At 47.5% G+C, this 20,169-nt stretch overlaps 9 protein-coding genes, 1 non-coding gene and 1 pseudogene across 11 annotated transcripts; 4 read left to right on the forward strand and 7 right to left on the reverse strand.

The window, feature by feature from the left end:
* Positions 1-664: 664 nt before the first annotated feature.
* GGTG_10977 (hypothetical protein) lies at positions 665-2,039 on the forward strand (the record flags this gene model as incomplete). Its single annotated transcript, XM_009228856.1, has 2 exons — positions 665-1,713; positions 1,799-2,039. The coding sequence occupies 2 exons, from the start codon at positions 665-667 to the stop codon at positions 2,037-2,039; spliced, it is 1,290 nt and encodes a 429-aa protein (XP_009227120.1).
* A 1,008-nt stretch (positions 2,040-3,047) lies between these two features.
* GGTG_10978 (hypothetical protein) lies at positions 3,048-5,847 on the forward strand (the record flags this gene model as incomplete). Its single annotated transcript, XM_009228857.1, has 4 exons — positions 3,048-3,395; positions 3,976-4,204; positions 4,522-5,232; positions 5,339-5,847. 3 exons carry the CDS (start codon positions 3,048-3,050, stop codon positions 5,058-5,060), a joined length of 1,116 nt encoding a protein of 371 aa, XP_009227121.1. The 3' UTR covers positions 5,061-5,232; positions 5,339-5,847.
* Positions 5,797-6,777, reverse strand: GGTG_10979 (hypothetical protein). The gene is made up of 3 exons (XM_009228858.1): positions 6,225-6,777; positions 6,070-6,145; positions 5,797-6,004 (listed from the first exon to the last, which is right to left on the reverse strand). Exons 1-2 carry the CDS (start codon positions 6,462-6,464, stop codon positions 6,101-6,103), a joined length of 285 nt encoding a protein of 94 aa, XP_009227122.1. The 5' UTR covers positions 6,465-6,777; the 3' UTR covers positions 5,797-6,004; positions 6,070-6,100.
* Positions 6,778-7,361: 584 nt separating this feature from the next.
* Positions 7,362-8,958, reverse strand: GGTG_10980 (hypothetical protein; the record flags this gene model as incomplete). The annotated part of the gene is made up of 3 exons (XM_009228859.1): positions 7,362-7,406; positions 7,778-8,377; positions 8,827-8,958. 3 exons carry the CDS (start codon positions 8,956-8,958, stop codon positions 7,362-7,364), a joined length of 777 nt encoding a protein of 258 aa, XP_009227123.1.
* Positions 8,959-11,265: 2,307 nt separating this feature from the next.
* GGTG_10981 (hypothetical protein) lies at positions 11,266-11,787 on the forward strand (the record flags this gene model as incomplete). Its single annotated transcript, XM_009228860.1, has 2 exons — positions 11,266-11,390; positions 11,703-11,787. 2 exons carry the CDS (start codon positions 11,266-11,268, stop codon positions 11,785-11,787), a joined length of 210 nt encoding a protein of 69 aa, XP_009227124.1.
* Positions 11,788-11,985: 198 nt separating this feature from the next.
* Positions 11,986-13,114, forward strand: GGTG_10982 (hypothetical protein; the record flags this gene model as incomplete). Its single annotated transcript, XM_009228861.1, has 5 exons — positions 11,986-12,142; positions 12,507-12,541; positions 12,677-12,710; positions 12,830-12,942; positions 13,043-13,114. The coding sequence occupies 5 exons, from the start codon at positions 11,986-11,988 to the stop codon at positions 13,112-13,114; spliced, it is 411 nt and encodes a 136-aa protein (XP_009227125.1).
* Positions 13,115-15,513: 2,399 nt separating this feature from the next.
* GGTG_10983 (hypothetical protein) lies at positions 15,514-16,446 on the reverse strand (the record flags this gene model as incomplete). The annotated part of the gene is made up of 6 exons (XM_009228862.1): positions 15,514-15,593; positions 15,694-15,748; positions 15,802-15,900; positions 16,024-16,099; positions 16,211-16,252; positions 16,358-16,446. 6 exons carry the CDS (start codon positions 16,444-16,446, stop codon positions 15,514-15,516), a joined length of 441 nt encoding a protein of 146 aa, XP_009227126.1.
* A 309-nt stretch (positions 16,447-16,755) lies between these two features.
* GGTG_20219 lies at positions 16,756-16,827 on the reverse strand (annotated as a pseudogene). The gene has a single exon. The product of its transcript is annotated as a tRNA-OTHER (tRNA).
* Positions 16,828-16,983: 156 nt separating this feature from the next.
* On the reverse strand, positions 16,984-17,055 carry GGTG_20220. The gene has a single exon. It is a non-coding gene; the product is annotated as a tRNA-Gln (tRNA).
* Positions 17,056-18,318: 1,263 nt separating this feature from the next.
* On the reverse strand, positions 18,319-19,004 carry GGTG_10984 (hypothetical protein; the record flags this gene model as incomplete). The annotated part of the gene is made up of 2 exons (XM_009228863.1): positions 18,319-18,727; positions 18,859-19,004. The coding sequence occupies 2 exons, from the start codon at positions 19,002-19,004 to the stop codon at positions 18,319-18,321; spliced, it is 555 nt and encodes a 184-aa protein (XP_009227127.1).
* A 642-nt stretch (positions 19,005-19,646) lies between these two features.
* On the reverse strand, positions 19,647-20,120 carry GGTG_10985 (hypothetical protein; the record flags this gene model as incomplete). The annotated part of the gene is made up of 1 exon (XM_009228864.1): positions 19,647-20,120. A coding segment is annotated over one exon (474 nt), but the record flags the coding sequence as incomplete, so codon positions are not given.
* Between the last annotated feature and the right edge of the window lie 49 nt (positions 20,121-20,169).

Raw genomic sequence — 20,169 nt, forward strand, 5'->3', positions numbered from 1 at the left:
TGACAGGGTTAGGGCGTGGGCCCACCAGAAGAGTGGGTCCCGGATCCTTCCAGGCAATCACCCGTGCGAATAGCTTCTATACGCACAGGGGCCTTAAAAGCCGTGATACTGCTCCAAAAATGACAAACCTAAAACGGCGCTTCGCCCAAAGCTCCTTTGCAGCAAACCGCCGCTGCAAATCTTGAACGCACGAGTTAACCAAAGCGGAAACGGGCAGCTTTGAAAAAATGGGTGGGTGGTGGGAGCTATCCAGGTCGCTTTTGCCTTTTGGCTCACAGCTTCCAGGTCGCTCCTGCCTTTTGGCTCACAGCTTCCAGGTCGCTCCTGCCTTTTGGCTCACAGCTTCCAGGTCGCTCCTGCCTTTTGGCTTACAGCTTCCCAAAGCAGCATGCTGTTTGTGATTCCAGGCGTGCTCAGGATGACCACCCCAACATCACCAACTGCATCGCACCAACTGCATCGCACCAACTGCATCGCACCAACTGCATCGCCTCGAGGAAACCCAATAGATTGTCATTTTGGGCTCAACCTCCATCAAATCTCGCGGGCCGTTTACGAATCGCCTCCTTCAAGTTATCTCTTTCACCCAGCGCATCAGCCAAGCCTTGTCCGCCTACAACGAACCTACACTCTGTTGCTGCATCCCTTCTCCCCGCCCTCCACCATGGCACTCCCAACCCAATTTACACCATTCAAACCCACCGACCACCGCGACTTCCCGGCTACTCCGAGTAAATGGGAGAAACGCATAGCTGCATGGGACAAAGCCATAGCTAAATGGAATGTATCCGCACCTGCAAAGGGTTACGCACCCGCGAATGCCGGAAAGCTAAGCGGTTATTCACTCCACGATAACCCTCCATATGTCCCCATCAACTCTGGCTCCGAGATCGAGTGGCCTCAATTCTTGCTTCTCCGCGTTTTGTACACCAAATCCAACGCTGCAGACCTCCAGGCCAAGGTCGAAGCCGGAACACACGACCTCTTTGCGAAGGCATCATACGACAGCGCCCGGGAATCCCTCAAGGAGAACGCCGAGTGGAATGCGTACATCAGTGATATCGAGGGCGCCAACCCCGGCCAAGAGGGGAGCTTCCCCGACCTCGGCCTCTTCACTATCCCGAGATATCACCAGCTCGCCACGTCCGAAATCAAGCTCCGCCCGACCGATCAGCCACCATCTACCTACGTATTAAGGCCCCGCACCAACATGCCCAATTACGCCGATCATGCCGCCGCCGTCGATGCTTTGACGTCAGGGGTGGCAAGCTCCGGGCTGGTGCACCGGGAACGGAGCCACAGCTCCTTGTCGGGGAAGTCGGCAACCACGCAGCTCTCGGAACACTCCGCAGCCGGCAAGGATGCGGTCGAGATTTACCCCAAAGCCGAGGACGAGCAGATCGTCAACACGGCTCTGATCGACTACTTGATCTCGATCACGATCACCTGCAAGGACGTGAAGGGGGGCTGGACCCTCCACCGGGCCGCGTTCATAGCCAACAACATGCAGAAGTCACCCTATCCCAAGACCTACGAGTCCCGCGTCGACGGCTACTTCCAAACGTGGAGTGGGCGCAAAGCCGCCATTATCGAGGTGAAGCCGTTCATCCGCTCCTGGGATGAGCCGAAGATCAGAATGCAGGAGGCTTCGCAGATGGCGGCCTGGATTAGCCAAGAACCCCCAGAAAGCTATCAGAAGGGCGGCAAAGCCAGGTAAGCTTTTCTTTTCTTTTTTCCCTCTCCCATTTCCCATTTCCCTCGTTTTACAACTAACGCCTTTGTGAACAACCACCTTCAGACGCCTGTTGATTGCCCAGGACAGGCATGAAGTCTTCCTTACCATCGCCACATTCGACAAGGCGTACGTGGAGTACATAAGGAATGAGCCCAACCGGAACCGGAGCGCCCGCACATTCCTTTGTCTCAAGCAGTGCGGCCCCTTTACGATAACTAAATGCCAGGATATGAAGGTATTGTCGTATTTGGTGCTTGGGTTCTGCAGGGCTGTATGCGCACCGGGCGGGCTCGTCGGAAGATAACAAACGTGCAGCAGGACGGGAGACTCGGGGGCGAGGGGAGGGAAGCAGTAGGCAGGATGGAAAGAATGACATGCTTGACAAGGAATGGGAAGGTTGATCAGGGGGAGTGCTACATCACCCCGCATGTATTGCTATTCAACCCCAAAATGGCGGAGTCACCGTGCAGCACAAACTGCCAAAATAGCATACTAGTTTGGGCGGGAAATCCGTGCTTTTGCTGGTCGTTCAATGCCTGTTAAAACCCAGCCTGCCTATGCCGCCTGCGCCTGCTGCTGCCCTTGCATCTCCTTAAACCCCTTCAGCATCTTCGCAAGCCTACTGCCCGCATCCACGACGAGACCGAAGAAACTGCCAAGTTCGACGTCCCCCTGCCCGAGGGCGACAGCTGGGCCGCCGGAGGAAGGAAGATGGGGCTACCCTAGACAAAGCCCGACGCCGTGCTGGACCCGTCCGACGCCAAGTGCCGGGGCTACAGGAACAAGAACACGGCCTGGTGGGACAGCTCGCAGATCTACAGCTTGTCCGAGGCCGTGACAGCGCCGCTGCGGGGACAGGAGCCGGACGGCACGCTGACCTTCAATCCAGACGGCATGGGCGCTTCCTTGCCCCGCGACGCCCAGGGGAACCCGCCCACGGGCTTCCACAGCAACTGGTGGGCCGGCATGGAGATGCTGCGCACGCCTTTTGCGCTCGAGCACAACAGCCTCTGCGACGAGCTGCGGGGCTTGCACCCGGGCTGGACGGGGGACCAGGCCTTCGACAAGGCGCGGCTAGCCAACTGCGCGCCGATGGCCAAGATCCACACGGCCGAGTGGACGCCCGCGATCCTGGCGCGCCAGGGGCTCGAGGCTGGCGTGAACACAAACCGGTGGGAGCTCGTCGGCGAACGACTCACCAGGCTCGTGGGGTGCGTGTCCGGGACGAGCGAAATCATCTCGGGGATCCCCGGGCAACGCCGCCTTCTTTTCCGCTTCCCAGAGAAACGGCTAGCACGTCGCTACAACTCACATGCGGGACCTCGCCTTTGAGGGGGGGGGCAAACCCCTGGAGGATGGAAAAGACGCCTTGTCGCTCACCGTCCACTTCTACTCCTTCGGCGTCGACTACTCCGGAACAATCACGAACTATAACTACCCCTCCTTCCTGCGCGACTTCACCGACCCGGACGGCGTCCGCCGCGACCTCGGCACCATCGGCATCCTGCGCAACCGCGAGCGTGGTGTCCCGCGCTACTGCGAGTTCCGCCACCTGAGCGTGCCTCGTGCGTTCCTCGACATTACAGGCCCCCAAAACAAGGAGCAGGCGGACCGCCTGTCTGAGGCCTACGGCGGCGACGTGACAAAAGTAGACGCGGTCGTAGGTTCTCAGCGAGCCCGTCGTCCCCGTGTCCGGGTTCAGCGAGACGGCGTTCCGGATTTTTATTTTGATGGCGTCGCGACGCCAACAATGGGACGAGGACACGGACACGCGCGAGCGCTTGCGCTGGGTGCAGGGCACGTCCATGAAGGACGTGCTCGCGCGGCACTTCCCGGAGCTGGCAGGGACGCTGGGGGAGAGCGAGGAGGTGTCTGCGCCGTGGGCGAAGATGGAGGGGAGCAAGGGGTACAAGGGGAAGGAGGCGAATGCGCCCGGGAAGTAGGGGGGCTATGCGGTACGGGAGGGGTTAGACATATACTTAGTTGGGCAGTATACAATCTTCTAATAGAGCGTGCTCGGAGGCGCTATTTTGGATGAAAGATGGTCGGGCGGAATGTGCATATCCTTGGGGGGATACCCGCGTGCCAGCCAGGAGACAGCCACATTTCCAGGAACAACACCACATGCGGTCCCAGCTCCCCAGAGTCCGTTCGTCGCTGGGTAGATGTCACAAGGGTGCAATGCAGGCTTGAGAGGGTGATCTCTTATTGAAGCTAATACTCTTTTATGGCCTCAAGAGATGCTTAAGGAGGCAGAGTCTGCTGAAGAGTCAAGGAGAGGAGGCAGAGATCATATAGAGGGGTTCCTGTGGGCCGGGCGCTCAGCCCGGCCCATTCCCGTCCTAGCCGTCCGATCGATGGGTCGCCTCATTGCATCGGTTGGCCCCGCTGATCCGGCGCCTGATTCCCGCATGGGGTTACCCCACCTCTGGGAGCCTGAGGCTATTCCCAGATGGCCAGGATATCTCCGTGTGACAGTAGACGGTCCCGTGCTCTCCCGTGCTCTTCCCCGCCCGGCCACCCCCGTCGTCGTCTCTCGGGGCGGCGGGAATGCGGAACCTTCTGCCGCCTGCCTCGATCTTGCGGCCCTCACCGTCGCCACCAAATCACCCCTTCAACTTCAGCGGCGGGGCCCCGCTTGCCCGCCTGATAGCAACCGAGATGGGGCGTTCCCAAGGCTTTGCTGACTGCATACACGACCAGGCCCCCACAAAGATTGATGTAAGGGACCTCTTGATGCAAAGTCCCTTTTGCTGACTGCGCATACTGGATGAGGTGAGCGACAGATAATTATACTATGCGAAGTCAGGAAGGTACACGTTGTCTCTCGGGCTATATAAAGACGCGCTCCGAGGAAAGACAGCGCGAGAGCAAAAGGGCAGGACACAGCTCCCAAGCAGCAGCTGCACCCGAAACAAATTTGTTGGCGCCTCTCTCTCAAACCTACCAAGATTTCCCCTCCAAAACCTCTGCAATGCATCAAGCGTGGCTCTCGGTCGCAGCCGTCCTGTCGTCCTTCGCGACGGCTGCCCCAACATCCGGCACCGGACTGGGCACCACCATCCCCAGAGCTCCCGCCGCTCCCTTTTCCTTCGCGCAGTGGGTGGAGGACATCATCGCCACGCCCGAGAAGGCCCTCACGCCGGAGCAGGCCGTCGAGGCATGGAACGCCACCGTCGCCACCATGGATCCGCGGGGCCTCGAGAAGCGGGTAATCTGCAATAATGTTGCGGGTACTGAGGCATCAGTAAATTTTCCTTCTGCAGTAAACAGAAAACTTACGACTGATGTGACGGCGACCGTGGCATGTCGTGTGCCTACTTAACCCTTCTTATTTACAGGTCCCGGATGCCATCATCTGCATCAACTTCCTCGCTGCCCTGGGGGCCACCGTTGCGAGACCCACACGATATCGCAGTTTGCGTACTCGGGCAGCAACCCCGGCGCGCGGATCGTCGGGGTTGGAGCCGGCGGGGGGGGGTTTCGAGTTCCAGGTGGTATGTTTTTATCAAGGCCCCCCGGCTCCCCAACAAACCGTCGACTTTTGTGGACGTTGTGGTGATGATGATGATGCTGACAACGCGGATCACCACGACAAAACAGCCAGGATGTTGCCAGCACTGCCGGCCGGATCATGGACAGCTGCACCCGGGCTGGTGGCCGAGTCCAGGGGGTTGAGGAAAACCCGTGGGCCACGGGTGTTGGTATGGCGGTTTATATCCGCAAGTCGTAGTTTAACAAGTTTTCATGGTGGTGGGAAAACAGCGGACCGGCCAGGTAGGCCCAAGCTTCAAAGACGAGAGTTTCAACTGAAACAACTTTGGTATATGCTATGATAGCCCGAATTACCGCGGCTGCTGGCACCACCTTGATATGCGTGGCTAGTGATACGTGCGGCTAGCGACGATATTCTTCATTAGGGGTTCAACTACACGGACAGCATTTTGAGGGATGGGAAAAGCGGGAGTTAAAGCGCTTGAAGACATGTATAAGGAGTTTGTTACGTCGCCGCATCGAGTTACCCCACACTGGATGCAAAACCAAGACTAGGCACACACACGTTTAAAGCATAATTTTAGGAGCTTGTTGTTTGTTCAATTTCCCGGCCAAGGATTTATTTTGAATTTCTGTCTAAAGGAGTGACTCGAGCTAAAGGGAAGAAGAAAAACTTCGTGACAAAGGGAAAGAAAGTCTTGTCTCTTCTCTTGATATCCGCCACCTTCTCTGGCTTGTGCTGAGTCACAAACCATCTGTTGGCTGAAGAAAGGGCTAGTTGAACATTAGCTGACAATCAAACTCGAGTTCCGGGCGCAGCATGCCTTTTTCTGTCTTACCGGAAAGCAGGTGTGCTGTTGTCGAGACCCCTTAGGTGCTGCCGACGCAGTTCCTGACGCCATCGCTGCAGACGGCCTAGACTCGGGAAATGACTTGAATTAGCTTTTTCCTTTTCTCCCCCCGCAAGATTCAATGGTGCGCAAAGAGGGCATACACGGTTGCCGCCTCGGCAAGCGTAGTGGACGCAGTTGCTTTGGCAGGAGCGGAGGCAGCCCACCGGCCGGATGCGGACAGCACTCGGGCAGTTAAAGTTGCAGGTCTGCCGGGCGATCAGCTCGCTGATCTCGACCGGCTGCTCGCGCGAGATCAGCTCGATATCCTCGACGGGAGAGTTGTCAGGGACGGCGGCGGCGGCGGCGCCCAGGGCGAAGACGATGACGGCGGAGAACTTCATTTTGTAGAGAGGGGGGTTTGTCTTGAAGAAGCTTGATGCTGTCTCGTGAGGATGGAGCTTGGAGGGGGCAATGCGATCGGGGATGGCTGGCCTGAGGAGAAGGGAGAAGAAAAGAGATCAGTCCTGGGGCAGGCCGTCTGGCTTTTTATACACGAGCAAGACTCCAGCAAGAAGCTGTTCTTGTCTTTTACGAAAACACTGTCTCAATCGAAAGGCGTACAGCTATAGCTCTTGCCCGTCCCAGTCCAGTTCAATCCTTTACGTCGCCGCGGCTACATCAACTTCGTCGTCTTCCGAAAGTCGAGGATAAGCTTACACGCAGAAAGTCGGGAGGAGTTGGACTTACCGCGGACATGCACACAGCGGTCGATGCTTGTTGCCTATTCGGGTAGACCGATCCACTCGTGCGCGTGCGGGGTTTCTACCAACAGCTCGATTGCTGCTAGGCCGCGTAAAATGGGCCGGTGAATATGCAGGTAAGACCAGCTTGCAGGATCAATATAATTACTTCTCGGCTTTAGACCGATTCCCGACAGCACCTCGGTGGAAAGGGACACACAATACAGCCTAGCTCCTGCGTCCTGCCGCCTCTCGGCAGTCACTCGACACCCTCACGGTAGTTACCACAGCCAGCCCGTGTGGTGTCGAGGCAAGTGTCCGCGCGGGCACGGGCGGGAAGTCCGACACGCGAGCGCAACGGTAAGCTTACACCTAAGCCCAGAGGCGGGGCTCCAAATAAATTTATTGCCCTTCTTCGCATGCATGCAGCAAGTTTCTTCCTCCTACGTCACGCCGAGCATGCACCACTCGCTATATAGTTTGCCCAGGTAGGCTTTTTAGCCTCATGTCCCGTACAGAAAAGCTGGGCTTGGTGATTGTATGCCCAGTTTGGCAGGCTTAGCCCCGAGCAAAACTGTCAGCGTCCGTTCCGATCTGCTGATACTACGGTAGCAGTGCATGCGGTCAGCGCCAGGTCATGCCAAGCCGAAGGACGACGAGAAGGAGCAGAAAGAGGAGAAGGAGAAAGAGGCGGAAAAAGAGGAGGAGAGAGGAGGAGGAGGAGAAAAACGAAGAGGAAGACGAAGAGGAGGACGAGAAGGAAGGGCTTGGCAAATGTCTGCTTGCGATTGGCGTCCCGAGGTTGTCACAACAGATAATGGGGCCCCATGCATAATTCGTGCAGGTGCCTGCACTTTTGTTTATTTTGGCCGATTTGGTATTTGCAACAAAGGTTACAAGTCTCGCCACTGCCCGCTCACGCCACTATCTCTAAACCACAAACGAACTAGCGTCGCCTATTTATCACCACGTACAGGCCTGACGCTGACCAGGCCCCCCGAGCTGGGCAGCCAGCCACCGAGCCTCTGTGACCATGAGACAGCGAAAGGGCGCGCCAGCCGCGGCGGCCTCCAACATCTCGATCCCTCAGCTTCCCACACGCGAAGGCTGCGTCGTCGACGGTAGCTTCCGGGGAGACGGACAGGAACGTCCATGCTCCACGGCCCCCCAGCTGGCGCCTGCCCATCCAAACCCCCCAGGGACCGTAGCGGTGGCTGCGATGTAGCTGCGTGGGCGGTGCTGTGATCTCGACCTTGAGGGGAAGGGAGGCACACACACACACACTCGCCCGGGGGACCCGCGCCGCCCTCACGCAGCGAGCTGCGGTGCATCCCACACGCCCGCCGCGCCACCCGCCTTTTAGTACCGCCTGCAGGAAGGCCAGGGGCTATACCCGCACGATAGTAGCCTGGCCGCCGACCTCGAGCGATGGGAGAAGGGGCGGCTGTGTGAGCAGAGCTGGCCGCAAGCTCGGAGGTGCTCGTCATCGGGGGCTCGAACGAAGCAGGTGGTGAACGCAATTTCCAGTTAACGCGGGGTGGCATGCTTCGTGCTTCAGTACATGGAGCCAACGTCTAGGCGCGACTCAGGGAGGTGTAAGAGGGGTGGGTGCTGCGGGGCAGGTCGCCGAAGCGGATCAACATTTACCACCCTCAAAGTAACGTTTAACCGTCCTCATTCCCCAAGTCTGGCTACAGATCCCTCTGGATTCGCACACATAACAACCCGTCTCCAACGAAAGCAGAACAACATGCCTGTGATACCCTATCCTTTCCACCCATAGCTGATGAGAGTCACCAATATCCACCACATTACATTCTCATGTTCGAGACGGGAGCTGAAGATCTTGATCGACAGAAGTGGAATGGTACGGCTAATGCTCGCATAGGCAAGCCAAGCAGCGAGCAGTGACCTTGAGGTCGTGGTCGACATGAACTCGACCTTTGAAGCCGGCGGAGTTCGCGCGGCGGGGCAGGCTGCAACAACTGATGATTCCTAATATCCGCTCGTGTGCGGACCGTACCTCCTCCAGCATCTTTAAGCCCGGCGCAGCGTCGTCGAGCCTTGCGTGCATCTCCCGGATCTGCGCTTGCGCTTTCGCAAGATCGTTTTCGGCTTTGGCCAGTTGCTCGTGTTTGGAACGCTGCTCCGTCATGTGATCTTTGAACGCGTGAAGTTGGGCCTGGGCTATGGCTAGTTTAGATTTAGGGGACGGCTATACTGCCACAGACTCTAGCTATTCTACCACAAAATCATCTGTGCACACGTGCGATCACTGCCGCGCACCATCCCACCAGCAAATTTACATGTATTTAAATGACGAGCGATGTTCTCCCATGTTGATCACGTCAATTCATGAAGTCACTAGTTCAATTCCCCGTATTGCACGGTCGTTAGCACGGCCGTTCCGTTTTGCACCGGTTGACAGGCAAATGCAGGCACAAATCCGGCTTAGGCCGCCCAACCCCTCAATTTTTTTCCTTCCGCCCCTTTAATTTCTGGAACAACTTCAATCCTCAACACCAAAAAAACCGGCGATTTTTATCAATTTGGCTTCATTTTAATTAACAACGTTTTCCTCCCGCAACAATGCTTTCAACAACCTGCATATCCAATTAAAAGGCCGGCCCCGTAGGCCTGGAAAGGGCATGGGCCGGCCAGGGCCGCAAGCGAGGAAGGACTCCCAAGGGGTCACGAACCCCGGCCCTTGCAGCTAATTTAGGGGTGCGCCCTCAGCCCCTAACTCATTTACCGACAATTCCGACTCCTCCCCTACGGGGATTTGACTTTAGTGCCTCCCGCACGTTACAGTCCCACAGCAAAAGTCTGAATACACGTCACCAAATTACATACAAAAGTTAACACATTCCAACCGCTATATCAAATCGAACATAAATGTTAAAATAAAAGCTTTAAGTAAAAGTAATAATTTGGAATCGTTATTATAATATATATTAAAAGTTGGGTTGTCCATGTGCCGAAAACGTGCATTATTGCGCGTGGAAAATTACCCCAACGCAAAAAAATCGTTACAGCGCTTTTTAGGGGATGCTAAATCCAATTATAGCGCATGCATTTTAAAGTTCCAAATTAAACAAGCTTTTTACAAGCTTACGATTGTTACGACCAACAACCACCCGGCCGGAACAGGAGGCCAGGAAGGCGAGGGGTAAGCAAGCGCTTGCCCCTCACCAAGGGAAGCTTAAGTAAACCGCCCGTAATTTGTTGATGGGGTTACAAATCATTTAGGTAATTTGTAATTTGTCGACAAAATTACAGGTTACCACCCTGGGGAGGGGTGGAAACAAGCGTTAGGAACGGGCTATAAAAAGGAAAGGTTTTTTATTGTCTTAAGCAATTTTTAATTAAAGCTTCGGCATTAATTAAATTTTAGTTAGCTTTTAAATAACCTTTGGAGCAAGCATTTAAACCGCACCCAGGTTACTTTGTAAATCCTTTTAATTTGTTAAATTACGTGCTACTATTCGATACTCCTTTGGTGCCTTACCTTAAGAGCAAAGGCTTAATTGTAACATTTTAATTAATTTTGTTTAGCACCCGGACCGGTACCGAGCAATAGCAATGGCAATTAAAAGCGGCGAATCCTTTACAAAAAGGAACGACGAGCATTTTAGCTACGCAAGCAAAACTTACAACATAACAAAGGTAACGAAAGCCAAAGCCGCGTTTATAGCCATAACCGCAAACCTTACCCAATTTAAGCAATAAGCCAACGTTCCGCAAACGGCGGTCCGAATTTACAAATTTTTTACCTTTAACCGGTACAACGGTAAAAAAAGCACCTTTAAAGCTTTCCTAACCGAATGTCGAAAGTATTTCGCTTTTTACCAAATTTAATTTACAATTAAAAAATAAAAGGTTGCTTACGTAACCATTTGCTTTAAAAGTAAAGTAAAAGAGTAATTCGAACCCGTATAAACAAACTTTTTTAAAAGTTATAACAAAAGCAAAAAAAAAACCAAAATTACTTTCGCCAGCTTTACCCGGTTCGAAAAAAAGGTTATTAGCGTATTTGGTTAAATTAACGAACAACGAATTGCTAAAAAAAAATATTTTAATTTTGATAAAAAAGCGCAACGTTGGGATACGTTTCCAATTTCCAACGCTTTGCTAACAAATTCGATTGGACCAACCAAACCAAAATGGTTTATTTGTACAATGGGCTCCGAAACGGCGTAAAAAACAAGGTTTTAAAGGTTAATTAATTTAAATCCTTTGCCGAATACGTTGTTATCGTAGTTAAAACCAGCAATAAGCTATATAAGCGCCGCTTGGAAAAAAAAAGGCCAAAGGATTAAGCTTGTGGTATAAAGCAACCAATTGCAACAACGGTTTAACCGCAACAAATTTACAACTTATGGTTGTTACTTTAGCCTTATGGATTTTAGCGCCGGCGTTACGCATTAAGGGCAAAGGAAACGCAAGTTCCAAAACTTTAAAAATGGCAAATGCTTTTAATGTAAACAATTTGGGCATATTAAAAAGGATTGCTTTTAAAAAAAGGAGCAAAAAAAAGTATTTTGGGGCGATAAACCTAAAACAGCAACGGCAACCAAAAAAGGAACGGTAAGCTTAAAGGATAACGGCTATCCTGGCCCGGCGTTTTCCTGGATTGCATGTACCAATAACCATTGCGTTGCTTACCATTCCGATAAAAATGCAACAAAGTGGTTTTCCCGCAAACGATTGGCTATAACCAAATAAAAAAACCTTATAGCAATTTGCAGCAACAATTTAATTAATTCCAATAGTAAAAGCAATTAAGCTTAAATCGATAAAAACTTCCGGGAAAACCCCAAATTACAAAACGAAATATTTTAAAAACAGCTTTTGCGCGTTGCCAAACAAAAAAAAGTTTTAAATGCTTTTGTTAAAAAGGAAAACCTTAAAAACGAAGCAGCCCAATAAAGGCCCAATCCAAAATTTTGGGTTAAAATTAACTCGATTCCTAATTTTAAGCTAAAAAGCAACGAAAAAAAAAATGAACCAACCATAAAAAATATTGTAAAAATCCTTTAAAACCCGGACTTTGCTATTTCCAAGCCAGTTAAAGCTTAAATAGCAAGCAAAAATTTTTACGAACGAATAACGTTCGAAAGTAACAAGTTCGAAAAAAAAAGCAACGAAAAAAGCTTAAGTAACTTCCGCCGATACGCTAAAAATGCCCGCATTTTGCAAAAATACATACGGGCGGCGTACCAAAAACAATACCAACAAAAGTACAAATTGGAACGCGATTAAAGCGTTAATTTGCAGGATTTTGGGTACAAGCCAAGCGTTAGCTAAAGGAAAACGAGCCGGGCCACGACCAACCCGTTGTAATTAAGTCCAACGGTTCGGTATATGCATGCGCAGTAGTACTGGACCAAGCCAGTTACAAAACGTTCCGTTGGGGCGGGTTTGCAATGCGAAAGCAAAAAAAAAATTGTACCCAGCACGCCCAAAAACCGTAATCGAGCAATTTTAAAAAGGCAAAAAAGCTTGGAACAAAGCTAAAATTTAACGGCGCTTTTAAAATGTTAATTTGCTAAACGAAAACGGCACCTTTTACGAAGCTATACCAGCCAAAAACGATTTTGGGCGCTTTATTAGCTGGTTTGGTAACAATTACTTAATTACGTACCGAAAGTATACCCGGTTGCAAACGTATAGCTAAAAGTAGGTTAAAAGGTTGCGAAATAGCACCAAAGGAAAAAACCATAATAATTTTATGCCCGGTTATTAAAAGCATTTGTAATTGTTTTAAAAAAAATGCTTCGTTACAAATTATGCAATACATTTGGTTTAAAAGCTTTAAAACGATTTTTTCTTTTGCCGATAAATTAACGAATTAATTACCAAACCAAAGCTAGCATAGCAATTACCCAAATGGTTTATTACCAAAAGGTACGGAAAGTCGGCAATGTTCCAATCCGACCTTTAATAGCCCATGCTTTGCGTTGCCAAAATTTTGGAATGGCAAAAATGCAAAAAATTGGAATGCTAAATTTATATTATGCAAAAAGCCGAAGCATGGCAAATAAGATACAAGCTTTTATATATACCAACGCGGTACGACAAGGACGTAAAAAGCTTGTATAAATTTCCTAGCAACCTTAACAACCCAAAGTACGTAAAGGTACGCAAAAAATGGGAAACAAAGCCGTTTAAGCTTTAAATAAAGCATTTCGAAACAAAAACTAAAAAATCCATTTGTACCAAAGCTACAAAAAGGATAGCTATTTGCAATAAAAACTTTAGCAATAACGATTAGCTTGAACAAGCAACATTTCCATATACGGGTGCAATAAGAACCTTATTGCTTAAAAACCCTAATCGATTGCGGTGCCCAAAGCAATTACGTATCGCTATAAACAATATTACGATACGGTATTCCTATACGCAAAAAAAACAAGCCATACTTTTTTACAACAATAAAAAAAAACCAATCGAATATAACAACGGATGGATCGATATTAAAACCAATTATTTTAGCTTTTAATACTAAAGCAAAAATTTTTAAATAACGCTGGACGCATTGGAAATACGGAATAAAAATGTGGTTTTCGGGATTCCGTAGCTACGAAAGCATAATCCAAAAATTAATTGGAAAAAAAATAACTTTTAATGGAAGCTTCCATTGGCAATTAAAAAAGCTTAATAGCTACGGGCCGCAAGCAATGTAAAAATAAAACCGAAAAAGGGTATTTCGACGGAAACAAAGCAAAGCAGCAATTTTCGAACCTTATTATAAAAAACCATAACAATGCTTTACGATAGGCTTAAACAAAAGCTATAGCAATTAGTTAACGTACTTTCGGAATACCATAAATACTAAAGGTTATTCCAAAAAAACCTGGAAACGGTGCTTTCAAAACACGGGCCGTTTAATTACGAAATTAAATTTAAGCTAAATGCGCAATTCAAGTACCAAAAGCTGTACCAATTTAACTTTAAGCAATAAAAAGGGTTAAAAAAGCAATTACAAAAGGATTTAAAAAAAAGGGTAATTAAACCTTTAACATTTCCAATGGGATACGGAATTTTATTTATGCCCAAAAAAAACGAAAAAAACAAATATGCATTAATTACCGACCATTAAACGAAATTACAATAAAAAATCGATATTTTTTGCTTTTTATTAACGAGCTACGCAACAAGCTCGGGAAAGCTAGGTACTTTACGGCTTTGGACTTTCGAAAAGCATATGGGTTGCTTCGGATTAAAAAAAGACAAAAATGGATAATAACTTTTCGGATACGGTTCGGCATGTACGAATCGTTAGTTATAACCTTTGGATTTACCAACGCGCTAGCTACGTTTTAGCAAATAATCGATTACGTGCTTTAAAAATACTTCGATATTTGCGTTTTAACGTATTTAAACGATATTTTAATATATTTAAAAACGTTAAAAAAGCACAAACAACAAATGCATTAAATGTTGCAAAAGTTGCAAAACGCAAAGCTTTTAGTTAACCCGGATAAATGCGTATGGTACGCCCAAAAAATGGTTTTTTTTGGGTTCGTTATTACGTTAGGAAAAGTTAGGATGGACCCAGCCAAAGTATAGGAAATGGCCGATTGGCTAACGCTTACCAACGTACGGGAAGTACGGGCGTTTTTAAGGTTTTTTAACTTTTATTAACGGTTTATGCGGGGGTTTAATGGCAGCGCTACGCTATTTACAAATTTTACCAAAAACGATACCCAATTCCATTAAAGGATACGAAAACAAGCTGCTTTCGAATAGCTTAAAGGCGTTATTTTACGGGAACCAATATTGGTTATTCCGAACCCTAACAAACCATTTAAAATCGAAACCAACGCGTTGGATTACGCAATCGGGGGATAGTTAAATTAACGAAATAAAAAAAAAAGCTGCATTTTTGCGCTTTTTTTTTTACAAAAATTTAAAGGATTTAAATTAAATTACCAAATTTATAATAAAAAGCTTTTTGCTATTATTAAAGCTTTGGAAAAATGGAAAGTATACCTGTATGGGGCAAACCATTAAGTAACGGTATATACCAACCACAAAAATTTAGCACATTTTACTACAAGTTAAAACCTTAACAAGCGTTAAATCCGTTGGAACCAGTATTTTCAAAATTACAATTTCCAAATTTTGTACCGAAAAGGATCGGAAAACGGGAAGGCAAACGCTTTAAGCAAAAGGAGCGATTACGAAATCGCCATTCCAAAAAAAACCAGAACGCTTTTGGCTTATAAGCCAGGAAAAGCGTTGGTTTTAGCTTAGCAAGCAATGGCTTTAACAACCAAAAAACAAAGTTAAACCCCAAAAAAGATTTTGGAAATCCATAGGTTACCGGCCCATAGCCACCCAAAGGCTACCAAAACATAAAAAAAGCTCCGGTATTAAAGCACGTAACGTGGTGAGAATCGGTAGTTTGGAAAAAGGTGTCGTATATGCAGGCGTTAAGCCGGAGGCCGGCCCAACGTGCCAAAGCTATTTAGTGGGTGCGGGGCACCCTTGTGGGCCCCCGTGCGGGCCCTAATCAGGTAACGTGGGGTTACGTAACAGCACACGTAACTTCCACAGTAACGATTTACCGTTAAAGCCTTAGTGGCCGTAACATCCGGCAGCATTACGGGTTTACCGGAATTCGGGCAACAATGCTGGAAGCAATAAAAAATTGCCAAATATGCGCTAAGGACAAACCCAGCAAGCATTTCCTTTATAAGCTGCTTTAACCATTGCTAGCGCCCAAAAAGGCATAGCAAAAAATTACCATGGACTTTGTCGTTAAACTTTTTAAATCCAAAAAGCCTTTAACAGGAATACAATATAACAGCATATTGGTAATAATAAACAAGCTTATAAAGTATGCTTTGTATTTACCATACAAAAAAAGTAATAACGCGCTTACTTTGGCTTATGCTTTTTTTCGGCACGTAATAGCAAACCATAAAATGCCGCAAAAACTAATTACGAACCAAAACAAGCTATTTACAAGCAAATTTTAAAAAACGCTTACGGCGCTTTTCGGAGCAAAACACGCTTTATCGATAGCGTACCACCCCCAAACGGATAAACAAACAAAACGAACTAACAAAACGATAAAGCAATATTTGCGCTATTATGTTATTTACAAATAAAACAATTGGGTCCAGTTATTACCAATTGCCCAATTTGCTTACAATAGCTTTATGCATAAAAGTACAAAGGAAATGCCGTTTTACGCCAATTATGGGTATACCTTTACGGCGTACAACGAGCTTAAGGCCGAATTTAAAGCCCCAGCAGCGGAAATCCAAATAGCGAAGCTTATTAAGCTATACCAAAACCTCCAGGATAAATTGGAAACTTTGCGCTACCGAATGGTAAAGCAAACCAACAAAAAAAGGATCGAAAAACCAATTTTTAAGGAAAGGAATAACGCTTACCTTTTACGCGCTAATATTAAAACAAAAAGGCCAAGCAATAAGCTGGACAGGAAAAAATAAGGACCCTTTCGGGTTACCCGTATTATTTTTTCGGTTAATTATAAATTCCAATTATTACTAACTATGCAAATCCACCCAGTTTTTTACGTTTTTTTGCTAAAGCTAGCGCTTCCGGGCTTTAAAAGCACCGAATTAATAGAAATTAACCCTAACCAAAAGTAAAAAGTTAAAGCCATTTTTAACGAACGAACGCATTACCGCAAAAAGCAATACCTTGTTAAATAGGAAGGATAAGGGGATAAGCACAATACGTAAGAAAATACAACAAACTTTGGGAATTGCCAAAAGGCTTTGCAAAAATATCGTTTAAAAAAAAGTTAATAATAGCTTTGGAGCTTGCGAAACGCCCCAAATTCGGAGGAATCTGGTGGGCAAAAGGAAAAAAACCCCATAGCATATCCAAAGGATAAGCTGGCAAGCTTAAGCAAAAAAAAAGAGGATGCTGGAGCTTTCCCCTTACATGCATAGGACGAAAACTCCGACAAAAGTCGCACCGGGAGTCGAACCCAGGTCTTCCCGTTATAAAAACAAGTGCGTTACCATTGCGCCATACAATTTGTGGAAATTGTTAAAGAAGTTACAACTTACCGGATTAAAAGAGCGCAAGCAATTTAAAATCGATACCAAACCCTGGACCTTCGGGATTAGCAAAAAAAAAAGAAAAAATCAAGCCGACACGATCGGCCAAATAGGCCGATTATGTTAATTTGACCAGGTTGCACCGGGATTCGAACCCAGGACCTCCCGCTACAAAAGCAAGCGCGCTACCATTGCGCCACACGACCAGAAGGAATTGTTAAGGAAGTTACAACTTACCCGGTTAAAAAAGGGCCAGCGGGTTAAAATCAAGATTAACCTTTAACGTTGCCCAGCCAAAAAAACAAAGGAGGAAAGTCGGGCTAAAAGGAGGAAAAGGGGCTAGCCGCTACCAGGGCGGCCTTTTCCCGTTCCGCCCGTTCCATTTGTTCCAATTCCTCCACGGTTTTAATACCCCGAAACAACGCCCGTGTTAGGGGTTAATCGGTGCAGAGGCGGGTAGTTACCGGGTCACGGGCCGGATGCGGTATTTCCTTTGTTAAGCCTCCGTAAATTTTTTACCAAAAGTGCTATTGCCAACAAAAATTGTTCCTTTTTTAACTTCCCCTTTTTTCGTGCCTTTTCGAGCACGCAAGGTTGGTTTTATAAGTCTTTCGCGCTTTATGCGCTTTCGTGCAATTTAAAGTTTACCTTATTTTTTAATTTTGCCGTTATGTTTTGGCCGCGATACCGGTAGCTTGCCGGCATGTCCCCGGAAAAGTCCGTGCCCGATTGGCTGCTAGCGCCCTTTTTTTCCTTTTTTGCCGGGCGGTTTCGCCCGTTTTTTTAACGCTTTCCGCTTTTTGCCGGGCGGTTTTGCCCGTGCTTTTAATATATTGCCCTTTTCCGATACGGCTTGTTCTAAGCCGCATATGCCGCGCGTGGGGATTTCGTAAATAGCCGGTAATTAATGGTATTTCGGTAAGCCGTTCTAACGTTTGGCGGCGCCCAAAGCAATTGGTTGTAAGGCTTTGTAACATCCCAAAAAGTGGGTTTGCGCCAATATAAAAAAGCTCCTTTTCCCATTTCGCGGCCGCGGGCTTTTCCGTTTTTCCTAAATTTCCAATAGCTATTCCAACGATTTTAACGACCGTAATTGTAAATAGCCAATGTTTGGCCGCTTTTTTTAAACATTTGGTCCTAACCGGTAACTGCAAATATCGTTTTTCGTACCTAACGAAGTAAAAAAAGTAATGTTCCTTCGGGCGTCCGCTTCGGGTTTTTCGGTCCAAACCAACCCGTTAGCCCCCGCTGGTTCCCCGGTCCCAGCCAGCCCGCGGGCCCTTTTTGGTCTTTCGGCCCCGTATAGCTAATTTAGCACTTTGGTCCGCCAGGCCCCGGCTTAACGCTTTGCTAGTAACCCCCCGGTATCCTTTCCAGCCATCGTAATGCCGTTAAATTCGGATTTGCTTAAGCTTTTAATCCTTTAAATCCCCCACAATCGCCCGGCCGGTAACCCCCCGGTAAGCCTTTTAAATGTTGCGGGTCCATCGACCCTTTTTGCGCTTGCAACCTTTTAAGCTTCCAACAAACGTTTCGCTAATAACCCCCCGGCGGGCTTTAACCGCCGCGGCAAAAAGACCGCCGCTAAAAAAAAGCGTAAAGCGCGCAACGAGCGCCGCCGCAAAGCTTTCGCTTCCAATAAACCTGCCCCCAAAACAAATACCGCTTTTTCTTTGCTTTACATGGGTATTTGCAACGCGCTCCCGTTGCAAAAAGTTATTAATGCCCAATAAAATAATAAATATAACCCTATTTGTTTGCCCTTTTTTAAAAATAATTATACGGAGCGTATAGTGTTTTATGCTCGCTATTTTGGTTGTTAAGCATATTAAAACTATGCCGTTAACCCCCGTATACCGATATGCTCCGATAACATTACTGTTAGGGGTTAATCGGTGCAAAGGCGGGTGGTTACCGGGTTACGGGCCGGATACGGTGTTTCCTTTGTTAAACCTCCGTAAATCTCTTACCAAAAGTGCTATCGCCAATAAAAATTGTTCCTTTTTAACCTCCCCTTCTTTCGTGCCCTTTCGGGCACCCGGGGTCGGTTTTTTAAATTTTTCGCGCTCCAAACGCTTTCGTACAATTTAAATTTTACCTTATTTTTTAATTTTGCCATTATACTTTGGCCGCAATACCGGTAGCTTGCCGGCATATCCCCGGGGGGTTCGTGCCCGGCTGGCTGCTAGCGCCCCTTTCCTTTTTTTTTGCCGGGCGGTTTCGCCTGTACTTTTAACATATTGCCCCTTTCCGATACGGTTTATCCCAAACCGTTTATACCGCGCGTACAACCCCGTAAATAGCTAATAGCTTACGGTATTCCGCCAAACCGCCCCAATGCCCGGCAACGCCTAAAAAAACCGGTTGTAAAATTTTGTAACATTCGGAAAAATGGGTCCGTACCGGCATATAAAAAGCTTTTTTTCCCGCTTAAAGTTACGAGCCCTTTTTTTTTCCTTTTTATGCATCCAATAACCATTTTAACAATTTTAACAATTGTAACCGTAAGTAATCGGTATTTAACCGCTCCTTTTAAATACTTAAATTTAACCGGTAGCTATAAATGTTATCCTTTGTACCCAATTACGTAAAAAAAGTAATGTTTTTTCGGGTATCCGCTTTGGGTTTTTCGGTCCTAACCGGCCCGTTAGCCCCTTTTAGCAACCCCCCGATATTTTTCCCAATTATCGTGGTTTAATCGAATTCGGACTCGGTTTCGCCGAAACTTCCAATCCTTTAAATCCTTAACGATCGCTTTACCGGTAACCCTCCGGTAAACCTTTTAAATGTTACGGGTTCATCGGGCCCTTTTGCGCTTGCAACCCTTTAAAATTCCCGCAAACGTCCTGCCGGTAACCCCCCGGCGGGCTTTAGCTACCGCGGCAAAAAAACCTTCGCCGAAAAAAAGCGTAAAGCGCGCAACAAGCGCCGCCGCAACGCTTTCGATTCCAATAAATTTGCCCCCAAAACGAACATTGCTTTTTTTTCGTTTTACATAAATATCCGCAACGCGTTCCCGTTGCAAAAGGTTATCGATTTCCAATAAAGCAATAATTGGGACCTTATTTATTTGCCCCTTTTTAAAAACAATTATACGGAGCGTACGGTATTTTGTAACCGCTATTTTAATTGTTAAGCATATTAAAATTATACCGTTAACCCCCGTATACCGATATGCTTTAATAATTGTACGGGGTTTTTCAAATGTATTTATTGCAAAAACGTGGTTAGCAACAAAGCTTGCGTTAAATTTCCCAAATGGTTTTGGAAAAATGGCCCAAAACCTTTACAAAATTTTAAATACCGTTTACAAACGGTTG

Source organism: Gaeumannomyces tritici, assembly GCF_000145635.1.
Source record: "Gaeumannomyces tritici R3-111a-1 unplaced genomic scaffold supercont2.6, whole genome shotgun sequence".
In the NCBI taxonomy this organism is placed as follows: Eukaryota; Fungi; Ascomycota; class Sordariomycetes; order Magnaporthales; family Magnaporthaceae; genus Gaeumannomyces; species Gaeumannomyces tritici.

What these genes read in the sequence shown, in the direction of transcription:
- GGTG_10979 (XM_009228858.1), bottom strand. Translation starts at nt 6,464, where the DNA reads ATGAAGTTCTCCGCCGTCATCGTCTTCGCCCTGGGCGCCGCCGCCGCC. An exon ending in CTTGCCGAGGCGGCAACCGT is followed by an intron (nt 6,146 to 6,224) that starts GTATGCCCTCTT and finishes TCCCGAGTCTAG; the next exon opens with GCCGTCTGCAGCGATGGCGT.